The 12,712-nt window shown below is 54.3% G+C and overlaps 1 protein-coding gene across 2 annotated transcripts; it reads left to right on the plus strand.

Moving 5' to 3' along the window:
* The first annotated feature begins 516 nt into the window (after positions 1-516).
* Positions 517-11,915, plus strand: F12 (coagulation factor XII (Hageman factor)). Of its 2 annotated transcripts, none has more exons than XM_012660744.1 (15): positions 517-616; positions 5,348-5,476; positions 5,810-5,867; positions 8,011-8,110; positions 8,258-8,328; positions 8,629-8,739; positions 8,878-9,009; positions 9,146-9,250; positions 9,381-9,546; positions 9,639-9,874; positions 9,982-10,213; positions 10,407-10,543; positions 10,638-10,787; positions 11,319-11,467; positions 11,559-11,915. In XM_012660744.1, the coding sequence occupies exons 2-15, from the start codon at positions 5,420-5,422 to the stop codon at positions 11,724-11,726; spliced, it is 1,872 nt and encodes a 623-aa protein (XP_012516198.1). In that variant the 5' UTR covers positions 517-616; positions 5,348-5,419; the 3' UTR covers positions 11,727-11,915. The 2 variants fall into 2 exon arrangements, with proteins under 2 accessions (XP_012516198.1, XP_012516197.1); XM_012660743.1 differs by lacking the exon at positions 517-616 and adding an exon at positions 4,881-4,971.
* Positions 11,916-12,712: the final 797 nt, after the last annotated feature.

Raw genomic sequence — 12,712 nt, forward strand, 5'->3', positions numbered from 1 at the left:
AGATGTGCAGGGAGAACTGGGGGCAGGTGTGCAGAAACTGCTGAGAAGAGTGTATCCACATGGGGAAGTTTCTTTGTAAACTTCTGTGGACTGAGCTTCACCCGTACACCAGGCTCTGCCTTTTCATGGGCATTCCCATTCAAATACCGCCACAAGTCAGCCAGACAGCATGAGTGCCCATCCTTCTCCAAGAGGAGTGGCGACTCAGGGCCAGAGAGGCTGAGCTCCTTACCCATCATTACGCTGGGGGGGCAGGGGCCAAGATGACATTGGCAGGTCTCCTGACTCAAGTCCAACGCTTCCCCACCCTGCTTCTAAGGTCATTATTTTTCTGTCCTTTAAGCTACTGACTTACACAGCTAATCATGAGGGGTTTGTTTTGTTTTAGGAACTTCCTGGTAACAGGGTATGAACTCTTGCATCAGTTAGGACTTTGGGTTGTAACTAAAATTGGCTTAGGCAAACAAGGAAGTTTATTGGTGCGAGTAAGTGAAAAGTATCGGTGGTGGTTCTGACTTCAAGTGTCTCTGGATCCTGGATCTCCAAAGGCGTCATTCAAAAATCTGTCCTTCCTGTACCCTGGCTTGCTTTCAGTCTGTGCTATCTTTGTTCTCAGGTAGGTTCTCCCTCTGAGATGTTAAAGATGAGTGCCAGGAGCTCCAGGCTCATTTGCTAGGAATGCGGCAACCTTTATGGGAAGAGAAAATCTTAGGCGCAGTGGCTCACGCCTGCAATCCCAGCACTTTGGGAGGCCAAGGCAGGAGGATAACTTGAGGCCAAGAGTTCAAGACCATCTTGAGCAAGAGCGAGACCCCATCTCTACAAAAAATACAGAGCTAGACCCCTGTCTCTAAGAAAGAGGGAGAGGGACAGGGAGAGGGAGAAGCAGAAAGAGAGGAAGAGGGAGAGGGAGAGAGAGAGGGCCTTTAGCTTGATGATGCCAGCAAAAATCCTGGGGCTGCCTCTCATTGGTTTGACTTGGGTCTGGTGTTCATTTTGAACCAATCACTGAGGACAGAGAGAGATGGTATTGTGATTGGCCAGGTCTGGGTCACATGCGCACTCCACCCTCAGCCAAGGGATGGGGGAGTAAGCTTTATTTTATGAATGTCGATGGCGGGAAGGAATAGGTGATTCCCCAAAGAAACATCAAGTGCCATTACTAGAAGGGGAAATGAATGCTAAACGGGAAAGGATAGACGTTCATCACAGGCTCTCAAATTATGTTCCACAGCTGTAGCCACCTTGAATTTTCCGGAAGTAAAAGAAAGAAGCAGTAGGAATTGAGAGAGGTGGAGAGATCTGAGAAATATTTAGGCAGTGAAATGAACAGAACTGGGTGGCTAATTAGGCTGGAAGCATGAGGAAGAGAGAGTGTTCTTAGCTGCAAGCAACAGAAAATGACTCTAGCTACTTAACCAAAAGGTACTTTCTGAGAAGGCCCTCAGGGGTGCACAGCCTCAGCAAGAAGGAGAAGGCCTGGAGATGCACAGGAATGAAAGGCCACAGGAGGGTGAGGAAGCAGGAAGCAGTAATGTCCCTTGTGCAGATGCTGAGGGTGTTCATCTTGTTTGCAGAGTCTCAGTTCTGTTCTGGTGGCCACTTTACTTCATATGCTTCTGACCTAGCTCCAGGGTTAATCATCTAAGCCAGTTATGGGGATCTCCTTATCCTTGCCAGAGACAGAGGAGTGTCATGTGACCCAGTTCTGGCCAATGAGCCATGAGGAGAAGTCTGCTTAGGATTTTTTGAGGAGCTAGTGGAAGGGAAGGTGCCTCTCCTTCACTTGAACACTAGTGAGTTTAGGTGTGATTTCTCGAAGCTGTGGCAGCCATCCTGTGACCATGAGGGGTCAGCCTGAAGGTGTGCACACTGAGGACAAACAAAAAGAGAAATAACTTGGGTCCTTGATGAAATTGTTAAACCAGTGAAAGCACTGTTCCTGGAGCCCCTTTGTTCTAGACCTCTTGTGACATGAAATAATGAATTTGAATTTCCCAACTGTGTAAGCTTGGTTTTTGGAAGGCATCCTAACTTATGCCATGTGGGAGGGACAATCTGGTCAGGGCACAGGTCGTGCAATGCCAAACCTCCAACTTTTCTCGCCACCCTTGTGTGGCTTGATCAGGATTCAGAGTACTGGGAGAGAACACCCATGGACTGAATTTAGGTCCTTCTGGCTAGGCCATGGTCGGGAGAGGCTGATCTGGTCCATTAGCCTTCCATGGTGGGAGATGGTCTCTAGAAAGTACCCTTTCACCACACAACTAGGGAGGGGTGACCCACAAAAAGAAACTGAGAGACTAGAGGAAGAGGAAGGGAGGATAAATGCTGAACATCGAAATTCCCAGTGGACCTCACACCTCATCTCACACTCCCTGCAAGGCACCCTGTGCTTGCCACATTCTTCATTTGACAGGCTGCATTCAGGCTTCTGTGCAGTTAGTTGTATTATTCAGGGTGCCTGCAAACCCGTGTGCATCGTGAAGACTTGTTCAAAAGGTCCCATCCATTCAGAGGGAGAGCTGGCTTCTCCCCAGGAGGAAGGAGCCAATGTGGGACTGGCCCTAGGGCCAAGGTCTATACTCAGGTGCGATTAAGAACTGAAAAAGCGCTGGGTGCAGTGGCGTGCACCTGTAGTCCCGGCTACTCGGGAGGCTGAGGCAGGAGAATCACTTGAGCCAAGGAGTTCAAAGCCAGCTGGACCAATACAGCAAGACTCTGTTTCTTAAGAAAAAAAATACTCATGCCTGTAATCCTAGCACTCTGGGAGGCCGAGGTGGGAGGATCGTTTGACCTCAGGAGTTTGAGACCAGCCTGAGCAAGAGTAAGACCCCGTCTCTACTGAAAAAAAATAGAAAGAAATTAGCTGGACAACTAAAAATATATAGAAAAAATTAGCCGGGCATGGTGGCACATTCCTGTAGTCCCAGCTACTCGGGAGGCTGAGGCAGGAGGATCGCTTGAGCCCAGGAGTTTGAGGTTGCTGTGAGCTAGGCTGACGCCACGGCACTCTAGCCCAGGCAAGAGAGTGAGACTCTGTCTCAAAAAAAAAAAAAAAAAAAAAATAGAACCAACAAAGGTGCTTTCACTTTAATGAACTCATCTGTACACCTCATAACTTCAGTTTCATCATCGACTTAATAGCTGTCATATCAACATGTTACCTTTGAAGCCTAATTGAAAAGGTGCCCCTCCTCTTGCTGTGTTTCTGTTCCATGAAGGCTTCCACAGACAGTTTGTCTTCTAGCAGAATTAATAAATTGCTACGCTGTCTTCATTTCCTGTAAATTACTTTGTATCACTTAAGACTCCTTTGATTGAAAGTGACAGGAGTCTACTCAAATTGGTTTTTTGGCTCATATAACTGAGAAGCCCTAAGGATACTTCTAGTTTTAGGATCCAGGCTCCCAGAGTCGTGAGGAATCAATCCATCAATATTAGGTATCAAATGTGTAACAAATCACCCTAAAACTTATGGTTTACAACAACAAAAATTAATAATGATTTCTCACAGTTTCTGATGGTCAGGAATTCAGGAGCAGCTTAGCTGGATGGTTCCGGCTTGAGGTCTCTCATGAGGTTGCAAGCCAGATGTCAGGTGGAGCTGAAGTAATCGCCTCTGAGGTGGCTCCTTCCCGTGGCTGTCAAACTGGTGCTGCTTGTTGGCAGGAGGCTTTCCTGTGTCCCCACAAGGGCCTCTCTGCAGGGCTGTTTGTGCATCCTCACGGCGTGGCGCTGGCTTCCCCTAGAGCGAGCAATCCAAGAAAGAGACCAAGGCAGAAACTGCAAAGCCTTTGATGACCCATAGAAAGATGAACACCCTCACTTCTGCCATATTCTACTGGACACACAGAACAGCCCTGACTCAATGTGGAAGAGACGACACAAGGGCACGAACGCCAGCAGTGAGGATCAGTGGGGACCATCCTGGAGGCTGCCACACACAGCATCCCTCTGGCCCTCCTTCCCTGTTTGCTCTGCTTTTCCTATGTGTTGGCTTCATTCGCAGACAGGCCCTCCCCAAACAGTGACAAAGACTCTTATCAACATCTCCAGGCCCACATTCTATGTGCTTAGCAACCCCTGTAGGAAGAAAGGACTGCTTTCCCAAAAGTTCTGGCAAAACTCCCAAGGCAGACACCGATTGGCCTAATTTGTGTATACGCTTAGCTCTGAACCAGTCACTGAGGTCTAGAGATGCCCTGCTCTGACCGGCCACAGCTAGGCCACACCCCCAACCCTACAACTGAGGGTACAATTGGCTGCACTAGCGGCCCATGGAGAAAGTGAGAGAGGGGTGGTTCCTAAAGGAAAAATCAAGGTATCATTACTGAACCAGGACAAATGCTGGGCAGGAAAACAGCACATGTCCACCTCATCTTCCTCTCTTGTGCTCCAACTATACATTTTATGGCCCCTTGATTTACCACTTTTCTCATGAAATCATTTGCTTTCTTGGCTTGATAGAATTCTAAGATGGCCCCCAAGATCTCCACCCCTGGTGCCTACACGCTTTCTCACAGTTATTCAGTCAAACACTAATCTAGATGTTTCTGTGACAGAATTTTGCAAGTGTAATGAAGGTCCCCAATCAGTTGACCTGAAGATAGGAGATTATCCTTGGTGGGCCTGACCTAATCAGGCAAGCCCTGAAAAGGGACAGGGTTCTTCCTGGCAAAGCAGATTCACAATGTGACTGAGTCAACACGGGGGAGATCCTATGTTGCTGGCTTTGAAGATGGAGGGGTCACACGGCCAGAAACGCAGGCAGCCTCTAGGTGCTGAGGGTGGCTACTGGCTGACAGGTTGCAAGTCCACAACCACAAGGAAGTGAATTCTGCAAACAACCTGTATGAGCTTGGAAGTGAATCTTCCCCCAGAGCCTCCAGAGAACACAGCCTTGATCTCGGCTTTGGGATATCCTGAGCAGAAAACCCGGTCACGCAGTACCAGATTTTTGGCCTACAGGTTTGTGAACTAAGAAATGAGTATTGTTTTAAGCCACTAAGTTTATGGAAATTTGTTACATAGCAATAGGAAATTAATACAATACACTTCTTCATGGACTCTAAGATCCCCATGGTAGGGAGCTTCTCTTTGATCTCTTTAATGTCCTCATCCCCAGATGAGGAGCTGGAACACAATAATGTCCCTTCTCCTCTTCCAGTCCCATTATCCAGGAAAGAGATGGGAACCCAGCTCTGCAACATTCTACCCCCACCCCCCAACTCCCAACTCCCTATGCCTCAGGGCCTATGAAGGAAGCTGCTCTGTGTGGTGTTCCACAAACAGCCCGGGCCCCACCAGGCCCAGGAGGGCAGCCGGATCAATCTCCATTTCCCAGGCCTCAGAGACCTTTGACCGGCCCTATCGATCTGGGCTCCTGGGCAGGGAGCTGGGCTAACGGACGGACGCCATGAGGGCTCTGCTGCTCCTGGGGTCCCTGCTGGTGAACCTGGAGTCAACACTTTTGGTGAGGGCCTTGGGGGTCTGTAGCACGGCTGTGGCCTCTGCCCATGACCTGTGAGTCCAGGTGATGGGGAAGCCTGTGTGGGAAGGTGAGGCTGGCCCAGAAGGCCCAGGTGGAGGAGACAGACAACCAGTGCTAGTGGATAGGAGGGCAGAGCCTCCATCTCCGGGGGATAGGGAGACTTGGGGAGACAATGAGAGGAGGAGGAAAGAGTCCGGGCGTCGGGAGGAACTCTCTGCATTTCTGGGCTGTGAGAGGAACCTGGGGACTAGCACGGCATCTGGAGCAGTTGATGACTTTCTAGGCAAATTCCCTGCCTTCTTCTCTCCCATGTAGGCTCCACCTTGGAAAGCCCCCAAGGAGCACAGGGTCAAGATGGATGAGCACACAGTGGGTAAGTAGGTTCCTCCTCCTGGGTACCTGAGTATGATGAGGAGCATGCAACCTTGGGGCAACCTCGGGCCCTTGGAGTGAGGGCAGGGATGCTAGGCACTCTTCAGGCTCATCTGCAGGGTGGTTCCGGCAGGATTTCAGACCTGAGTGCCTACTACATGCTGGGTCTTGTGCCCATCGGTGCCGGTGACCCAGAGTGATAGTGAGCTGTGTGCTTCTCGAGGGCAGGGCTCAGGCTATGTCTGAGTGCCCAAGAGCCTGACTTGGCGCAGATGCTTGGAGTATGTGCTGCTGGCTCCTGCCAGTCTTCCTCGGTCTCCCCAGCTTCTCCCCTTCTTTTCCTTTCCTCAATACATCTTGTGGGCATCAGCCGTGCCACACAGAGGCCAGGGCCCTTGGTGCACAGGGAAGGATCAAGAGCAGATCTCTGGAGTGCAATGCCTCTGAATCCTGGCTTCATCGCTTAGGAGCTGGGGGACTCTGGGCAAGTGATTCGACTCCTCCAAGCTTCAATTTCCCCATCTGTAAAACCAGGCTGGTAATAGTAAACCTCTTGGGATTGTTGAGAAGGAAAAATGAGCTGTTAATCCATGTGAGGCACTCGGCCCAGAGCCTAGCGTGTGGTAAATGTTTTAAAATGCTTTAAACATATTGGCTTTTATTATCAAGCTCCCTTTTAGATGAGGGGTGCCTGCCATCTCCCCCTTCCTCAAGCCCTGCCATTGCTCCCCATTGACTTCATTCTTCCAGGCACTAAATATGTGCCTAGAGCATGCAATGAACCAGGGCCTGAGACTTAGATGGACCCTGCTCTGGCGGGCCCTTGGCATAACACTGAGGGCCAGCACAATCCAAACAATCCAACCCTGGACTCCCTTAGCCTCCTCCCCTCACCCCACACCCAGCCTCGGCCCGACCCAACCCCGGTGCCCTAGCCTTGCCCAATCACTTCCCTAGGACCCCTCCTCTGTGCATCCCGTTTACACCTCAAAGGTCCGTCTCAGATCCCTCTATCTCTCTTTATTGTCCTGGCCCTGGTTTGGCCCTTGCCAAGTGCCACTATGTCTTTAACAACAAAATAGCTGCAAATTATTATTGCACACGTACTATGGGCCAGCCACTGTGCTAAAGTGTTTCACAGGCTTTACACGTCATCAAGCTTCACAACATTCCCCTGAAGTAGATACAGGCAATTCTCATTATTTGCAGTAGTTGTGTTCTATAAAGTCACCGTGAACATTGAATTTGCAAATACTGTTAGGTTCCCATGAGCCTCTTGGTCACATTTGCATCGACCATCAATATATAACCTTATTTTGTGTGATTCTGTCTAAAGACATCTTATTCAATATATACGTTGTCGATTCACTAACATCGACCTCACGGCCAACAGCACTATGACTCATGCCTGAACAAAGCTTGTGTAACACATTTTCTCCATAACGTACATCACAGCCTTCCTGCACTTAGGAACACTAGACAGCTCTTCAGCAATAGGTTCGGGGGCCATTTCCAACAGCAAAATCACCATCAAAAAACACAAAATGTGAAAAACGTTACACTAAATAGTGTATGAAAAGCACACTTGTTTACAATATGCAAGCTGAAACCAGAAGCAGCAGAATGTCACCTTGCTGGACCTTAGCTGGGAATGTGCAAATTTTTCACCGTTCTGTGCATGTCCCCAATGACCCTGAAAACATCGTATGGATTTGAGGTTACAAATAAATTTTGGCAAGTAGGCACATTCTCAAATATGGAATTGGTGAATGATGGAGATCAATTGTACTGTTATTGTCATTTTATAGATGAGGAAACCAAGGCTCAGAGTGGTTAAGTGACTTCAATGTTCAACAAGTATTTATTAAGCACCTACTTTGTGGCAAGCACTCTTCCAGGTCTTGGGGTTGCAGAATTGTCCAGCGAGCAGGTCACCCAGTGAGCAGGTCACCCAGCTAGCAGGTGGTGGCGTCAGGAGCCAACTCCAGCTGTCTGACTCCAGAACCCAACTTCTTAAGCAGGACACTGTCTTGGGTGCACGATGATCTTTCTGAGGGTCTGTCCTTTTTCCAGTCAGACCCTGAGGGGCAGTGCCAGGGCAGTTGGGCATGGAGAAGTCCTCAGGGAATGTGTTATCCCTGCAGTTGTCACTGTCACTGGGGAGCCCTGCCACTTCCCCTTCCAGTACCACCGGCGGCTGTACCATACATGCATCCACAAGGGCCAGCCAGGCCCCCAGCCCTGGTAAGACTACCCTCTAGGGATTGGGGCATGGGCCTGGGAGAGGTGGACTGAGCTGATCCTTCTGTCCAAGGAACTCTTCTTGGAAAGAGGGGGCTCCAGTTGGCCAGGCCCCTGGACAGAGCAGGGAAGCCTCATGTCTTTCTACAGGTGTGCTACCACCCCTAACTTCGATCAGGACCAGCGATGGGCATACTGCCTAGAGCCCAAGAAAGCGAAAGGTGCTGCACACAGCCTCTGGGGTGGCCCAGGGCCCTCTCTTCCCCCGAGTTACTGTCCTGGTTATCATCAGTCCCTGCACACCTGGGATTCTGGGCCCAGTCCCTTCCCTCCCCCCACCATACCCTTTAGAAGCCCAAGGGGAGAGTTCTGGGAGGGGGTAGCCCCAGTTTGCACATGGGCAAACTAAGACTTGGAAACCTGGAGTACCAAGGTCACAAGACAAGCAGGATCAGGTAGGGACTTGGCCCCCATCTGTCTGACTCAGCTCCCTACTCTTCCTCCCACTGTGCCCATCTCAGACCACTGCAGCAAACACAGCCCCTGCCAGAAAGGAGGGACCTGTGTGAACACACTGACCGGCCCACACTGTATCTGTCCAGAACACCTCACTGGCAGGCACTGCCAGAGAGGTAAGGAGATGCTAAGGGTTAGGAGAAGGGACGCTGGGGCCAGGGGCCAGCCTGGATCTGTGGAAGAGGTCCCTAGATCCCCAGAGACTTGGCACGGTCCAGGGCTCTTCTGAGACCACTGACCATCTTTGTCCCCAGAAAAGTGTTTTGAGCCTCAGCTTCTCCAGTTCTACGATGAGAACCAGATATGGTTTAGAGCGGAGCCAGCTGGCGTGGCCAAATGCCAGTGCAAGGGTCCTGATGCCCACTGCAAGCAGCTGGCCAGCCGGGGTGAGCGCGTCGGCTGGGAACCGGCCAGGGAGGAGGGCTGAAGGTCAGGGGGAGAGGCTGGGGGGAGGCCAGGTAGTGCGTGGGTGGAAGGGGAGCTCCCGCGGAGTCTTTAGGCTCCGCGTGCTCGTTTCCCCAGCCTGCCGCACCAACCCGTGCCTCAACCGGGGCCGCTGCCTCGAGGCAGAGGGCCTCCGCCTGTGCCAGTGCCCCGCGGGCTACACCGGGCCCTTCTGCGACGTGGGTGAGTGAGGGTCCCAGGGGAAGCAGAGGGCCAGCCCCCACGTGGGAAGGGCTTGCAGAGATGGGGGAAGCGGCGTGCCGAGCGGCCGGGGAGCCCTCCGCTGGCTGCCGGGAGCCCCCTCTCTCCCTAGACACCGAGGCGAGCTGCCATGATGGCCGCGGGCTCAGCTACCGTGGCATGGCCCGGACCACACTCTCGGGTGCGCCGTGTCAGCCGTGGGCCTCCGAGACCACCTACCGGAGCGTGACTGCGGAGCAAGCGCTGAAGTGGGGACTGGGCGGCCACGCCTTCTGCCGGTGCGCTGGGCGGGGCGGGCCGGGCATACCCTCCGCCCGGCCGCCCTCTGGGGCTCCCGGCGCTCTAACAGCGCCCCCTCCTGTGGTTACAGGAACCCGGACAATGACACCCGCCCATGGTGCTTCGTGTTGAGTGGCGACCGGTTGAGCTGGGAGTATTGCGACCTGGCACGGTGCCAGCCCCCAGTCCAGGCGGCGCCTTCGATCCGGGTTTCCCCGGGGCGTCAGGACCTGTCCTTGCCCCCGCAACCCCTGCCCTTGTCCCCGCAACCGCCGTTGCAGACGCCTCAGCCCACGACCCAGACCCAGCCTCAGTCCCAGACCCCAGGTCGTTAGGAAGGGGCGGGAAGTCAGAGCAGAGAGGGCGCGGGGCGAGCTAGATTGCAGCCACCCGGCGGCGGGTTTCCCTGTCCTCAGCTTAGGCTCCTCCTACAGCCTTGCTCCCGAAGCCGGAGCAGCAGAGCCCCCTGTCCAGGACCCGCCTGCTCGGCTGCGGACAGAGGCTCCGGAAGCGGCTGTCCTCGGTGAGCCGCGTCGTTGGTGGACTGGTGGCGTTGCCCGGGGCGCACCCTTACATCGTCGCGCTGTACTGGGGCCACAGTTTCTGCGCCGGCAGCCTCATCGCCCCCTGCTGGGTGCTGACCGCGGCCCACTGCCTGCAGGACCGGCGAGTACCCGCCCGCCCAGCGCCCTTCCCGGGACCCCAGCTGCCCTACCCTCCGAGCTCAGCTTCCAAGCCACACCCGAGCTCGTGCCTCACCTCCCCCCACCTCTCCCTTGCTCCCCGGGGGGCAGGAGGACTCCCCCAGACGCTGGCGGCGGGCACCGAGCGCGCTGCCTCCTCCGCACCCCGCCCGCAGCCCGGCGGCCGAGGAGCTGACGGTGGTACTCGGCCAGGAACGCCACAACCAGAGCTGTGAGCAGTGCCAGACGCTGTCCGTGCGCTCCTACCGCCTGCACGAGGCCTTCTCGCCCGTCAGCTACCAGCACGACCTGGGTGCGTGGGGGCGCCCCCGCGGGGAAGGGGAGACGGGGTGGGAAGGGCTCGGGGCCCCAGCGTCCCTGCCTCACGCTCCTCTCTGCCGGGTTAGCTCTGCTACGCCTGCAGGAGAGCGCGGACGGCAGCTGCGCGCTCCTGTCGGAGTACGTTCAGCCGGTGTGCTTGCCCAGCGGCGCCGTCCCAGAGGCCGAACTCGAGGCAGCGCTCTGCCAGGTGGCCGGCTGGGGCCACCAGTTCGAGGGTAGGCACAACAGCTTGGGGCCAGGGGAGACCTTTAGCTACTGGGGTAGGCCACAGAAGCCCTCGACTTTGGTATCCTCCGGGGTGCCTACAGGAGAGGTGGCACGGACACGATGTGTTATGAGAACATGCAGGGCCCTTGTCTCGGCAGTCTGCTCTTCCCAAGGCCTGGGTTTCACTGTTGGGTCCCCAAGTCTCTGGGGGTGCAGGGAGAAACGCAGTTTCCCTTGGCTCCCTCTGGGTGCTGGGCTGCAAGGGCTGCCTAGGATACCGACCCGGCGCTCGAGCAGCCCGCGGGCTCTTTGGGAGCCAGGTTCTGAGACACCGGCCGGGAGGTGGGAGTGGGGTTCCCGGTTCCACTCCGCCCGTTCGAACCCGGCAACTCCCTCTCTCTTGGGCTTGCTGCGGGAGAGCAAGGACATGCATCGGTCTAGAAGCTCCTGGCACAGCCTCGTCTGTCCATTGTCCGGGCGGCGAGCGTCGTCGTTGCCGGGAGGGTTGTGAGGAAGGTGCTCCGGGTTCGGGTTCGCAGGCGCGGAGGAATATTCCAGCTTCCTGCAGGAGGCGCAGGTGCCCTTCATTTCCCTGGAGCGCTGCTCCGACCCGGACGTGCACGGAGCCGCCATCCTCCCCGGCATGCTGTGCGCCGGCTTCCTCGAGGGCGGCACCGACGCGTGCCAGGTGAGGCCTCAGCTCGGGTTGGCGTCCTCCCCCAAGCTTGTCAGGCACAGACCCCAGGCTGAGGACAAGGAGCTGCGTGTTTCCCACCCAGGGTGACTCGGGAGGCCCGCTGGTGTGTGAGGAGGAGGCCGCCGAGCAGCGGCTCACCCTGCGAGGCATCGTCAGCTGGGGCTCGGGCTGTGGTGACCGAAACAAGCCAGGCGTCTACACCGACGTGGCAAACTACCTGGCTTGGATCGAGGAGCACACCACTTCCTGATTGTCCAGGGACTCGTCTTTTCCCCCCTGAGTAATTCCAGAATGGGACAGTGACCAGGGTGATCATGGACGGCAAAGATTGTGTCCCATTCCGCCCCCCACCCCACCCCCGACGCCACCAGCCTGGCACCAGGCACTGCCCAGGAACTCAATAAAGCGCTTTGATAATACTGAGAGGCTGCCTGCTGCCCTCTAGCCTGGGCAACAAAGTGAGACCCTGTCTCAAAAAACAAACTAAAAATGCTGAGAGAGCTCTTCATGCGTCCTATTGGGAAATGCCAAGACAGAAGCTGGTACAACAGCTGAGAACAGCTGTTCTCAGCTCTCAGAGAACAAGATCTATGCACTCGGCCAGGCGCGGTGGCTCACACCTGTAATCCCAGCTCTCTGGGAGGCCGAGGCGGGCAGATTGTTTGAGCTCAGGAGTTTGAAACCAGCCTGAGCAAGAGGAAGACCCCGTCTCTACTAAAATTAGAAAGAAATTAATTGGACAAGTAAAAACATATAGAAAAAATTAGCCGGGCATGGTGGCGCATGCCTGTAGTCCCAGCTACTCGGGAGGCTGAGGCAGGAGGATCGCTTGAGCCCAGGAGTTTGAGGTTGCTGTGAGCTAGGATGACGCCACGGCACTCTAGCCCGGGCAACACAGTGAGACTCTGTCTCAAAAAAAAAAAAAAGATCTATGCACTCAACATGCAAGATACAGATTCCTGTCCAGCTAACGTTTACGGAGGCTCACTGTGTAAACAAGCACTGTGTAAGGTGACTCCGCATATTATTTTTCGTAAGAAACTCACATGTAAGTTTACAGAGCAACAGTTCTCTCTTGACTACCCCTTGGGATCATCTGGAGAGCTTTTTGAGCCCATCTATGCCCAAGATCCACCACAGGCCAATTAAATCAGTTATCTCTAGGGATGGGGCATGGGTAGTGGTATGTTTTTAAAACTCCCCAGATAATTCCATGTTCAGCCAAAGTTGAGAACC

The sequence above is a fragment of the Propithecus coquereli genome, unplaced genomic scaffold, assembly GCF_000956105.1.
Source record: "Propithecus coquereli isolate 6110/MARCELLA unplaced genomic scaffold, Pcoq_1.0 Scaffold676, whole genome shotgun sequence".
NCBI lineage: Eukaryota > Metazoa > Chordata > Mammalia > Primates > Indriidae > Propithecus > Propithecus coquereli.